The sequence below is a fragment of the Parasteatoda tepidariorum genome, chromosome 8, assembly GCF_982258835.1.
Source record: "Parasteatoda tepidariorum strain Cologne lab strain chromosome 8, Ptep-v5.0, whole genome shotgun sequence".
In the NCBI taxonomy this organism is placed as follows: domain Eukaryota; kingdom Metazoa; phylum Arthropoda; class Arachnida; order Araneae; family Theridiidae; genus Parasteatoda; species Parasteatoda tepidariorum.
This window is the reverse complement of record NC_141762.1, coordinates 85,514,677-85,528,701: the sequence shown is the minus strand read 5'-3', so window position 1 is coordinate 85,528,701 and position 14,025 is coordinate 85,514,677. Positions and strand designations below refer to the sequence as shown.

The window sequence follows — 14,025 nt, the reverse complement described above, 5'->3', positions numbered from 1 at the left end:
TTAAATACTTGGCAGCATTGTATTTATCGCTTTATTTCATTTTTCAGATTTGGCAATAAGAAAGTGCAACGCATCAGTCGTTCTTAAATGCAAACGTTTTCAAACTGTTATCAAAAGTGCAATAAATGTTCGTACATTAAGTCTCTCGTTTCCTTGTACTGCAGTTAAACCGAATAAACTAGAAAACTTCACGTTCCACGAAGATGCGTAAATAAACTCAGATATATCTTGTAAACAAATACTTCGAGGTTAATTTTAGGAATAACCTTGTCAATATAAATTTTAATATTCTTCTAATATGTCTGGACAATTAGCTCGACAAGCAACTAAACAAGTTCGTCCATTAATATCTACTTCTCGAGAGGAAGCTCGTAGAAATGTGCTTCGACTCTACAAAGCTTGGCAGAGAAACCTTTTAAATATGAGTGAGTTATACACATAACATTTGATGTAACTTGTTACTTGGGTAGAATTTTTTTTTTTAAAATCAATTCTAAAGCAACTTATTTTTTTAAAAAGTAGGTTTCGTTTAAAAAGTCATTAAAAGATAATCAAAATTGTAATTTCGTAGGTCTGTGAGGATGATAGAATTAAAAGATAAACTTCTAGCTTTTTAATTTTGAACGCGATCCGGAAGACAAAGGAACTCCTTTATCAAGTATTGAGAGAAATTAACCTTTTGTTGCAAGGGAACTCTCACCCATGATCCGTCTACCACTGAAGATATTTTATGTCAGCAATGTGGTCAGTTTTTTGTTTCTTGTGGGAACAAGTTTTTTGTTTCTACCCGTAAATTGTAAATTGTCTTCCCAATAACAAGTTTAAAAAACAACAAATGCAAAGAATCATAGAGCAAGTACTTTAGTGGGAAAAAAGGGGATATTTCCGTATTGTGATCTGTCGTTCCAACTACAATTGGTGCTAAATAGATTTTAAACTTGTAAATTTAAAAAAAGAATAATATGTAGATGTTTGCCCGGGGTTGGCTACGAGTTAGTCCCTTTCTGGGATGTTTTTTTTAAAAAGTTTCTCGTGGGCCACTGCCCGGAAGTTTCCAAGACTTGGCGATTATTCTGACGCAGATCACGATACGAAAATCTCCCCCCCCCCCAAAAAAAAACAGGACTAGAGAAGCAACTGTAGTGATAAATTTTTAATCTAAGAAGCCGCTCCCTTAACCCTTTCGCGACGCAAAGCGCGAAAGCGCGCTTACCGCTGAGGCCGGCAGTCTCTCTAGCGTGTGTCTCCCCAGGGCCGGAGGGTTTTTTGATGTTAAGCCTAATTCCATGAAATTACCGAAATATCAGCGCATTGTTTAATATTGTTCTGTAGAGTATTTAAGTGACATATGCTTTATATATATTTCTATGGATTCTTTATTTACTTAAGTTATTTCTTGTTTAAATGCAATATAAATATTAATAAGTTTAAATATTTTGCATAATTTCCTCTATTTCCAGCTCAGTTAAAAATTTTCGACGCTTCGACATTCTAACGGTAAAAAGAAAAAAATTCAAGCCTACAAGATCTAATTATCCACTAAAAACTAATCCGAAAATCGAAAGTAGCGAGAGATAAAAAAAACTCCCTTACTTACTGTAAATAAATATCACGTGCTAATTTAAAGAGCCCTCATAAAACATTCCCCCCTCCACTCCTTCCCCTAAAAACCACATGAATGTACTTTCATCTTGAGTAGAAGGTCAAATCTACATGTATCTGAAACCATATGGACATACAATGCCATCTTTTGGAAGAAATTTCATTTTTTAAAACGTTCCGAAACGCTGGCACAAATAAGTGACGGTCGGGGGTGAACGAGAAAACTCTCTGACACGCGGGTGTGTCGGCCGGGATGTGAGCGCGTTTCTTGCTGTCACATATATATGACAGTCGGCTCGAAAGGGTTAAATTAAGCCATCAATTTTTTTTCTCTAAAATTGTATTTAAAATATTCTTTTTTCGCGCATGGTAAGAGAAAGAAATGTTCGGGATTTTTCCATTCTTATTTGAGATGAATGTAAAATAATGAAGTAAAAAATTTATATAAAAATAAATCAATACTAATGAAAAGTATGAAAAAAGTATTACAATACTATTTATTTTCTCAAAAGAAATCTGTAATTGAAAACTGTTTTAATGCACAGTTAATTTAAAATTTTTTTATTTCTTACTCTCCTATATTTTGCATGGTGTATGGTGAATGAATGTGTTCAATAAGTGTCCTTATTGAAGCAGCTGTAGATTGTATTCTCATGATTTTATTAAAAATAGGAAATTCTATTCTAGCTAGTGAAGCATCTCTCTAATTTTTCTTTATTTCAATATTTTTTTTATGCAATTGTGAAGACTTGCAAACAAATAATTGTTTAATCAAAAAAATTTAGCAGTGGTTTCATATAAAAAATTTTTTCATTTAAATTTTATTCTTAAAAGCAGCTGATTTTGTTATCTGATCAAGTAGAGATAACTGTTTTTCATGATGAAAATTTAATTTAAAGAAAAAAAAGTATTTACTAATTAATATTACTAATTTTTCTTTATAAAATAAAAGGTTAATTGAATTTGTAATTAAATTTTAGGTTTCATTGAAATTCAAAATAAGTATACTTAAATGAAAAGTATTCATATGATCTTTATGTAGCTTTGTATCTGCTAATTATATTTTTAAGGTATAGTTTAAAACTCAATGAACTGTAATGTCAATTAATTCCTGTATGTCTATTTCAGTTCAGTTACACAATTTGCCTATTTCAATGAAAACTGGACGAAACAAAATTAAAGAAATGTTTCTAAGAAATAAAGATGTAACGGACGTCAGGGTCATTGATATGTTAACTGTCAAAGTAAGTTACTTTTGTTTATAAATATGTACACTTCTTTGTATAAGTAATTTAATCATTTTGTTCTTAAGAAATCAAAATAAGAATAAAGTGTAAAAACAAATTATGCTCTGTATTTTTTCATTCTATATGCTGACTATACTTATTATAATGCTTATTTGTCATGTTGAAATAGCTGCATATATATATATACAGTAGAGAACCAATTATCCGGGATGCTCGGGACCATCCCTATCCCGGATATCTGAATTTCCCGGTTTTCTGGATCGACCAAAAAGTGTCGTTAATCGATGTTTTATCGAACCCGAAGTACAAGGAAAAAGTGTAATGCATAAAGTAAGAGAAAAAAGAAAGGTACTCCTAACTTTAAAAAGAAAAAAAAAAATGGTAGAAATATAACATTTAAAAGAATAAAAAAAATTGCAAGTTCAGACAAGAAAATCAAGTTTAAAAAATACAAAATTCTCATATTTATTTTTTAAAAATAATTACAATTCCTAAATTAAATAATATAAACAAAACCAATGATTAAATAACGCAATATATATCATACCTAATTATACGGGAGGAAACGATAAAATAAAAGGAAAACTTATTAATCTAAATAAAAACACTCGAAAATTATCGAACCAAAACGATAGTTAAAAAAGTCACTACCATAAATATTAAAACCCGGAACAAGGCAAGATCAACGGAATTCAAAAAAAAAAAAAAAAAACCTAATGATAAAATTTATGAATAAAAAGAATTAGTTTATTGAGTGCGAAGTTTATCGCGAAAAGAATAAAAATCAAACGTAGTGGAATCAGAAAAACAAATCTGCAATCTGCTTCATAAAATAATCCTATGTTTAAATTAATGAACAATTCTCTTATTTTATTTTTTTGTTGATAAAACAAGATTTTTTATTACAAATTCCACACCAAGAAAAACTTGCAATTGATACCGCACTTTCAAAGAATGAGAATTTATTCAAAAGAAAAAGATTTTATTTTTATTAGTCGATGTCAAATAAATATATTTTTCTCTTTACTTTTTCTGCTCACTGATATGCATGCAATGCATTTTCCCCACCCCCCTCGTAAATCAAGCAGAAAACGAAATCAGCATGCCACACCCTTGAGTTTGATTGACGGCCTAAAGGAAAAAAAAACATTCCTCCCTTCCCTGCCTTCAAGGTCACGGAGGAAATGACGTTTCTCTGGGTAAACGGGGAAAAAATTTTCCCCCTTCCTTACATTTTCCTCTCTTCAACTTCAAGGATGAGTTCAATTTCCGCTTTTTTCGTTCTAGTTCAAAATGGCGGGAAAATCGAGCAAAATTTTTCCCGGTTTTCTGGTTTCCCGGTTATCTGGATACCGGATAAATGGTTCTCTACTGTATATATATATTTTGCATACTATGCCTACTGCTTTTTGTGTTTCTTATTCCGTTTTGAAAGTCAGCTTTCTTTAATCTAGATTGATTTTCAATTTTTTCACTATTATTATTATTTTACTATTATTATTTTTTTGCTTCCCCTTGTTGCAAGATTTTAAATATAGTATTTATTCAAACTATACTATAGTGGTAGAACATAAGTTTTATCGGTAGAACATTGAATATTTTTAAGTTATAAAAAGCCAAGCAAAACTAAAACAAGGTTAACAATATATTTTTTTTTATTCTGATTCAGATTAGGAAAAAAAAACTTTTATTTTTGTACTGAAATAGCTTGTTTAATTTACTTCATTAAATCCTTTAAAATCGTGCTTCTCTTCTCTTGAAATTTGACTGTTAAAAAATTTTCAGGTTGTAAGAATAATATTGAATTTTCTATATTTTTTTAATTTACTTTTTATTTACTTTTCAATAATAAATGTTTTAATCATAAGTTTATTTCTAAAACATTGTAAAATAAATTTTTTTATTTTATTATAAGTTAAGTTAATAATAATATAATTTCAAAATTTAACCATACTATATGACCATTTAATTACCATAATATGACCATAATATGTTTATTATATTGTATTTTCATGATGTTCAGAAAAAATGAATTTTATGTTTAAAAAAAAATGTAAATTTTGTTGTTTAAACAATAATTGCCCAACATATTTGAAACTTGCTTCTTAATAATAATTTTTTTAAAATAATAATGATTTTTCATTTTAGCTCCATGAGTTTTCTATAATAACCGGTTTAACTGGTTTAAAATTTTTGAAATAATTGTTTTTAGGACATCTTATATTTTTTAATCGTAAAGATATTAACAAAACAAAAACATTTTTTAATTCACCCCAGATTTAACATTAAAAAACTTACTGTAAGAATTTAAATTTTTTTTAATATGAACACCATTTCACCCCCTCCAAGAAAATGAACTCAGCATGAATTTTTCTATAAAAATTTACATCTTAAGTATTTGTCTTCTTAAATCATATTATTGTTATTTATTTATTAATTTATTATTTTTTTACCCTTTTAAAAGTTTGGGGAAGGGAGGGCAAAACATAAATGCTGTTTATCATGATTATCTTGATAAATATTTTTCGTCTTTTCCTGGCACATGCAAACATTTTTAATGCAATAATGTTTTGGTGTTGCGCTTTTAATATTTAATAATTTTTTTAAAAAAATATGTTATACTTTTTTAAATAATTTTGTATTACCCGCACTATTTCAGTACAGTCAAACTTCGGCAATTTGAAATTCAGGATTATCCAAACTAGTATTACTTCTAAAATTATAAATAAAAAGGATTTGCTGCAGAAAATAAGAGAGTAGGAAAACTAACACAGATTTGTGTTGAGATGTAATTTAAAAATTTTATCATTTAAATGTGAGTCACATAATTCCTGAAATTTTGAATCCTGATAAGACATCACCATAATAATATTTACTTGTGTGCTTATAATTTGTTTATTTCATAAATTTAATTAGAATACAACAATGAAAAGTTATTAGCTAATAACTTGATTTACTTAAATCTTTAAAATGATCTCTCTTTTCTGCATTAAAAAAATTCTCTCCTCTCACATTGTGATGTAACACAATAGGAAGACACAGATTTGCCATCGACTTTGCCAATAAAAATTCTATGGAATACGAACTATAATTAAAATTTGGAATAATCCAAGTTTTCATTAATTTGAACTTAAAATGGTTGTTTGAACTAGCAAGGTTCTACTTGATATTAAAAAGTACTTTGTGATTTTTAAAATTTTTTAATTCAAAATAATTGCACTTTTTTTATTGTTTAATCCTCTGATCAAATCAAATTATTATTTTTTTATCCTTTTTAAAACTTTGGAGAAAAAGAAAAAAAAAAAAAAAAAGAATGAAACATATATTTTTCGCCTGATATACTTCTTTCCATGTGCTTGAAAAGAGTTTTTTTTAATCATTTTTTCTTATTTTATTTCCTTAATATTTATTGTTCTTTTCTGGTGCATGTATCTGTTTTATTTAATATATTTTTGTGTCATTTCTATCATTTTAGTATAATAAAAAAATTTTGTTATTTGGTTTTGTGATAAGCTAAATTTGGGAGAACATTTTTTCCCTGTACTCTATCTCGTTATTTAAAAATGGCAAAGCAGGTTTTGCAATGTGGGGTGAAAATGCAACTTGCTCTATGCATAACCACCAGAGGGTTAAATAATATTACCTACCTTTTCATATGTGTATTTTGCCAATTGTTTATATATACTAATATTAGTGTTATTGCAGGGTAATATGGAATTGGAAGAAACAATTAACGGTTGGAAACAGCCAATGCACGTGATGGCTTATTTTAAAGACACTGTTGAGCCTAGACCAAAAAACTTTTTAGGACGCTTCTTTTCTGGTTTAGAATAACTTTCGAAATAAGTATATGTTTGCGATTACAAATTATTTGTAAATAAATATTATTTAGTAATTTTGAATAGCACCTTTGTAGCACTTTTGAAGATAAAAATTTGAAGAATAAAATTCTATTGGTTATTATTGTGTCTTTAAATTGAATAAAACTTGTATAAAACTGATAGCTACTAAAACTATATTTGTGTTTTGGAAATATGTATGGCTTAAAAAAAATAAAATTTGAGTTTGGAAGTTATGTTTCCTTTTCCTTTCTGTCTTACTAAAGTATTTTATTTCTTCTAGTTGAAATTAGCATATTTTAGTATAAGTAGGTACTAGAAAATTATCAAATTAATAATTTTCTGAAATATATAGACTAAACTTTTTAACTTAAAGGTACAATAACACTTTTTGCATGACGAAGTTACGAAAAACTTTAAATGAGAAAAAATTGAATTGCAAGAATTAGAAGAAAAAAATAACAGCAAATAAATTTAATTTTGTATGCTACAAGCAAACTTAAATAATAATTTACTATGATTTTTTTTTTTTTTTTTGTATAAAATGCCTTAGATTTTCTTATGTGTTCAAATTTAAAGCTATAAGATTGGTAGGTTTTTATGTTAATCTTTAACATCTGTACAAGATTTATTGAAATATTTGAAACTGGAAAGCGTATTTATGTGTAAAAGTGATAACTTTATTTTTCTTGATGAAGTTTGACAAAGTCAAAATTTATTTCAAAAGGGTTAGTAAAAAATATGCAAACTATACTTTTTTGTGAGTTCTTTATAATAACTGCTTTTTAATTGTAAAAAAAACTGTCTAGTTATCTTTTATGCAAAGTTTTTTAATTTTTGATAAGTCCTTGAAATTTTGAACTCCTTGGATACTCCTTGGATTTTTTCTTCTGATCTCTGTATGAACCCTGAAGTTATCTTTTAATTTATTAAAAAAAGAACTGTTCTATAACTATATATTTTGAATATTTTTATTTTTGAGATTTTTAAAAATTCTACCGTGTAAGTCTTACATTAAAAAAAAAAATTGAAACAACTTTATTAAAAGTTTGCAAAAATAATTAAAATTATTTTAATAAATAAAAGTTTTAAAGGAGGGATTTTATTTTTTAATAAAATCAGTGTTCTTTTTTTAATTTGAACTTTTTTTTATTAATGATAAGTCTCAATAAGTTACTTTACTTTACCCTTATGCTCTTAAATACACCTATTTAAAATATTTTGATCATTTCAACTTCTTGATTTTCATTCAAATCTTAAAACCTTCATTTATTTAACATATATTATTTAAAAAAAATATCAGTGTAATGGTTTACATTCCTCAACTAATAATGCATTCAATCTATTTCAATATTATATTTTAGTAAATAAAATATATATGAATGGAGAGAAAAATAATAATTCATGTACACAAAATTGAAATGTTAAATCTACACCTTAATATTAATATCATGTTATTATTTTAGTTTAATATGTGTGTCAGAGATATATTTGATCTAATTATATTTCTTAATAAATGTAAATCTTGAATTTATATTTTTAATTAATTTCTCTTTTAATGAATCGTAAAAAAAAAAAAAAAAAAAAAAAAAAAAATCTATTACTCTCCTTAATAGAATTTGGATCTATTGATTTTTATTAAACTTTAGCAAAGCATTTATTAATTAGATTTATAGTAATTTATACTGTTTAAATATTTATTGAGTTTTAATGAAATTTGCCTTGATAAGCAAAAATTGTTGATAGTGTGAAAGTTTGATTTTTTTTTGTCAAATGTTTTTTTCATTTCATTTGTATTAAAAAAAAGGTTATTTTTATCTTGAGTGACATGTTCAAATGTTTTTAAGTATATTCCAGTTTTTTTTAACGTATTAGAAGATCTAAGTTTCAATGCTTGTTTTATATCTTTTTTAACTATATTTTTATTATTAAAGTTCAAAAGATTTTTTAATATCACCCATCATCTATTTGTGATGAAGTGCAAGACATGTTTGTTTACAAGATTCTGTTTTTAACAACTTTAATTCTTGAGTGACATGTTCAAATGTTTTTAAGTATATTCCAGTTTTTTTAACGTATTAGAAGATCTAAGTTTCAATGCTTGTTTTATATCTTTTTTAACTATATTTTTATTATTAAAGTTCAAAAGATTTTTTAATATCACCCATCATCTATTTGCGATGAAGTGCAAGACATGTTTGTTTACAAGATTCTGTTTTTAACAACTTTAATTTGATTGTTGTTAGTTTCAAAGTTTTCGTTTGCATTTAATATTCTCCCTTGTGCCACATTTTTATGATTTTTTTTAAAATTACAAATGAAAAACAATGGTAATCCATTCAATAACTTGTTTGCACGAAATGTTCCCCCCCCCCATTGTGTCATATTTTTTAATAGTATTTTAAATCATGACAGAAAAGCAATTATAATCCATTCAATAATTTATCTGCACAAAATATTTTTTTTCACTTCAAATGAATTTCTTCAGTATTATAACATGTGATTTTCTATACCATCAAAATCTAGCTTAATTATTTGAAGAATGACAGACCTGAAAAATTTTGTAAAAAAGAACTAGAAGTCTGATTATATTTTGTGGTACCACAGAGTTTTGCATTTTTGTTTTATAATTTGTATTAGATATTTAAGAGAATTCATACTTTTTTCTGTTTTAAACTGTAATTGCAGAGATTCCTTGAGTGTATAAACCCTGATACATATAAACCCTGAGTACATAAAGACGCTAAAAACTTAATGAGGTTCTAATTTTGTGAAGAAATAAAAATAGTTAAAGTAGTAATATTTCATGTACTAGTAAGCTAATATACTTATATATATAATTTATAAAGTATATTATTGCCTCCTTTTCAAATTAAATCATTAATGGTCTAGTGTTGTAGATTTTATTATCAAGTATTGTAGATAATATTTTATGCAATAATTTGCAGATTTAAATTATTAAAAAAGATCATTAGCTGAGATGTGGTTTTGAGTCATCTGCAGCACTGTAAAGGTAAAATTTTAAGTAGGGAAACACTAAATGTTCCTCAGCAGATGCAAGAAATGGTACTGCAGAATTAACAAAAAATAGGGTTTTACTTTAAATGCAGTGAACGTACTTCAGCCCTAGATTTGTGGTATTGTCTCCAAATTTTTCAAAGTAGATCATAAATCCTTAGCACATACTTACAATTTGCTGGTATCACAATTTAATACATAATGTATATTCCATTATGTAATTATTTGTGATTATTATATTTACATTATTGTAATAAATATAATATAACAAAAACCTTCACATATCTTATTGTAATAAAATGGTGTTTGGGATTAGTTTGCCTTATTTCGTATTATTTAAATTCATTACTTTACTTTAGCTATGACAACATATATTTTCTTGCTACACTGCCTGCCGCATTTTAAAATCGCATTCATTCCGATAACATTATATTTTTTGACGAGGCTGATTTTATTAAACAAAAAGTCTACACTTAGGAAAAAATTAAAAGCTTAAAATTTAATTTTTAAAACGTAAAAAGCTAAATTGATTACTACATTTATGCATATATTTTTAGCTGAATTTAAATTTGACATTTTAATTAAATATAAGCTATAGTTTTTAATTTTTCATTATTTGCTTGATTAACAAAATTTCAAGTCAACAGATTCAACATGTTTTAAAAAAATGTAAAGGTTTTTGTATCTTTCAGTATTTCTTCTTCGTTGTAAAGTTCATTTTAAAATGTCAAGTATTCTTCAGACATCTATTGACAATATAGTAACTTAATAATGATATAGTTAGTGATGATTGACATAAAATGAAGATAGGCAATCCCTAACTTCTTCCATAAACAGTATTCACCTGGCCTCCTTACCCTCCCCCCTATAATTATTTTAATGCTCATCATTCAATTTCCATAAGAATTGTTATCCATACATGGAACTTTGTTCTTTTTGATCGTAGACGGCTGAAGGAAATTTGTTATTTATATGCTACATATCTTTTGAAACTTCAGAAAATAAAAAATTCTAGTTATTTGTAAAAGAAAAAGAGTTATTCATTTTTAAACAATGTGCTAATAAAAATTTGAGTTTACAAAACGGTGATATTGATTTTTTTAAGGAATGGTTTTATGATGTTTTGATATTGCAATGTTTTCGTTCCTGCAGATTTAATTTTAAAAAGTTGTTGATTTTATAATCCGGTGATTTCATTAGTGGTGGTCACTGTATTTGAGTCAAAACATAGGAAGAATAATATGTGCAGCATGTTCTGTAATGACCATCCTTGATTCAAATTTTTGAATCTTTGTCAAAAATGAAGTCTAAATAAGCACACAGATTAGCTGTCCCGTAAACATTATTGAAATTAGTAGAATCTATAGGGAGAACATGAAAATTCGTTAGATTGCCTGAAGTAATTTGGCGCTGTTTCTAATGCTTGCCTTTCAATCATTTCTCTTTCCTACGGCAATCAGATTTTGCTGCCCTCCTTTTCACAAGTCATTAAATAGATTTCGTAAAACTTTTTGTTTATTCCTTATTTAAATATTAATTTGTCATACTCATATTGTATACTTTTTTAATTGAAGATTCTAACTGTACCGTCAAGTGGGTTAACTTGAACACTTTTTAAGGATATATATATGCGTGTGCGTGTATACATATATACACCGAAGAGCCGTTAGATTATGACCACCCTCCATGCCTCCATCTATAACAATGGTCTCGCCCAGGTTTTCATGGTTTCTCGCCCAGGAACAATGTTTTCATGGGGCACTTTAGGACCCATAATCCTCATAGAACAATCCCTGACGTCTGTAAGCTACTTGAACATAGTTGCCGACCAGGTTCACCCATTCATGGCAACAGTTTTTCCTGCAGGGGATGATGTTTACCAACAGGATAATACACTATGTCATAACACCAGGTTAACACCATGTCATACACCAGGTTGAATCGTCATGGGTTGGTTCGAGGAACATTCCAGTGACTTTTAAGGCATGTCTTGGCCCCCAAATTCACCTGACCTTAATCCAATAGAGCATTTGTGATCCTACTTTCACTCTACCCCCTCGCAATGTGAGGGAATTGCAGTACCAGTTGGTGAGCGCTTGGTACCAGATACATCAGACTACCTATCAGCACCTTGTGGAATCAATGCCGCGGCGGGTGCTAGCAGTTTTGAGGGCTAAAGGTGGTCCTACATGTTATTAGCAGGGTGGTCATAATGCAATGGCTCTTCGGTGTATAATTTAAACTGTAGAGCATTTTACAATATATGTCTGCACAACTTTTTTTTAATGTGGTAAGTCTAACTTATTCTTCTAAATAGTAAGGAAAATTAAAAGAAAAAAGAATGTTTTCTGTGTCACAAATATCAAACGCAAACGGAAAATTTTGAATATAGTGTTTTTAATAATTTTTAGGAAAGAATGTTTGAAAAAGTATAATTTTTTTACAGTTATGATTAATGATATTATTATTAATTCTCTTAGTATTATGAATTAAATTGCCATTAATTACAATGAAACTTTAAAAAAATCACCATAAATTTTTTTTAAAATTTAATTTCTTTTTTTACCGGACAAACTCAAATGATTCGACAATGTTCAATATACTGTTCTTCTTTAGCCCTAACCCAAACAATTGAAAGCATGCTCCTAGCAATTAGCTGAAATATTTATCAACAGCATTATTTCTGAGTGTCTCATAATCGGCACAAACTAGTTCTTTTATCTTAACCTCTTCTACTGATATTGTGACGTCAGTACAGACATTGTAAAGGTTTTTTTGTCACCATAGTCATGATTACCATCCTGATCAACGCATAATCAAAAATTGTCATTAAGTCATCACCCAAAATGCAATATTCTTGGTTACATGCCATAAAATATAAACTAAAAGACATAAACGTTTTTATTTATAAGTAAAATATTTTAATTATACTAGGAATCTCAATGTTAACTTAGATTATCTGTAATACCGAATATGTACTTCTGATGAGATTAGGCGATTAGATTTCTCGAGTTCATCTCAGACAAGAAAAGGAAACTTATCAAATGACAATTTTTTCAGATCAACAAGTATAAGTTATCTCAGAAATAAGAGTTATTTTACAATTTTATGCCCAAGAGACTGACAAAAAACTCAGGGATAATTATATTTATTGTTGCTATCATTAATCCATGTACAGTGCGTAAAGAAAAGAAAAACGGTCCATCCTGAATAATTTTTGATCTAATGATCGGATTTTCACGTTCCAGTAATCATTCTTAATGGCTCGATGGGGTGACCTTAAATATGCTAATTACTAAGTGCAAACGATATTTTAAGTTGCGGAAACAGACACAAAAACTAACCTTCTCTGAATAAACATACCTTTTTTTCCGACGGATTCGGATTTTTGACAGAAAATATATGGGGGGCACCCTCAATTTGAGAAATATGGTCATAATAGTTTGGTCTGGGAAGAGCTCTAAAGTGTGGACTCTTTAAAGTTAATTTTGTTTTTTGTGTACTTAGCTATATAGCTATATCTCAAGATTTTTAATCGAATTGAAAAAATTTTGCAGACAATTATAAAAATCGTTTAGCCAAACATATAATTTCATGCAAAAAATAACCTTTATTAAATATTTGTTATTTTTTTTATCATTTTATTTAACAATGGTCGGAGAAATTTTGAATTGTAAGGAATATAATTGTTTTCATCATTTTAAAGAATATAATGGTGATGTACAAAATGTGAGCAAAATCGGTCGAATAGTTCCTGAGAAATGGAATTTCAAAAAAGTAAGATACTTAAAATTCGATTTCTCAGGAATAATTCGACCGATTTTGCTCACATTGTCTATTTTGCCATAGAAAATTATATGCTTTAAAATGATGCAACAATTTTTGCACTTCTAACTATGGTTCAAAATTTTTTCTACCTTTATTTAATAAAATTATAAAAAATAGTAAATATTTACTAAAAATTAATTTTTGCTTGTAATTATCTTTGAATAAACTGGTTTTATAATTGGGAGCAAACTTTTTTCAATTAGCTTTTAATGTTCTCGAGATATAGCCAAATACGCAAAAAGTGAAATTAAGGGTCGAAACTTTGGCGCGCTCTCCTGACCATATAGCTCCGTCAGGAGACCAAATTTCCGTTGGGACCAAATTTCCCAGATTGTGGCTACCCTCTATATTTTGGTTTTGAGAAATCTAAATCCACCGAAAAAGCAGGGCATGCTTATTCAGCGAAAGTACGTTTTTAAGTCTTATTACGTATCTTAAAATATCGTCTGCGCATTTATTAATTAGCTTATTTGAGGTCACCCCCTCAAGCC

The 14,025-nt window shown here is 27.8% G+C and overlaps 1 protein-coding gene across 1 annotated transcript; it reads left to right on the top strand.

Annotated features, from left to right (window-relative positions):
- The first annotated feature begins 14 nt into the window (after positions 1–14).
- On the top strand, positions 15–6,924 carry ND-B14 (NADH dehydrogenase (ubiquinone) B14 subunit). The gene is made up of 3 exons (XM_087169243.1): positions 15–425; positions 2,731–2,846; positions 6,555–6,924. Exons 1-3 carry the CDS (start codon positions 299–301, stop codon positions 6,681–6,683), a joined length of 372 nt encoding a protein of 123 aa, XP_087025369.1. The 5' UTR covers positions 15–298; the 3' UTR covers positions 6,684–6,924.
- Positions 6,925–14,025: the final 7,101 nt, after the last annotated feature.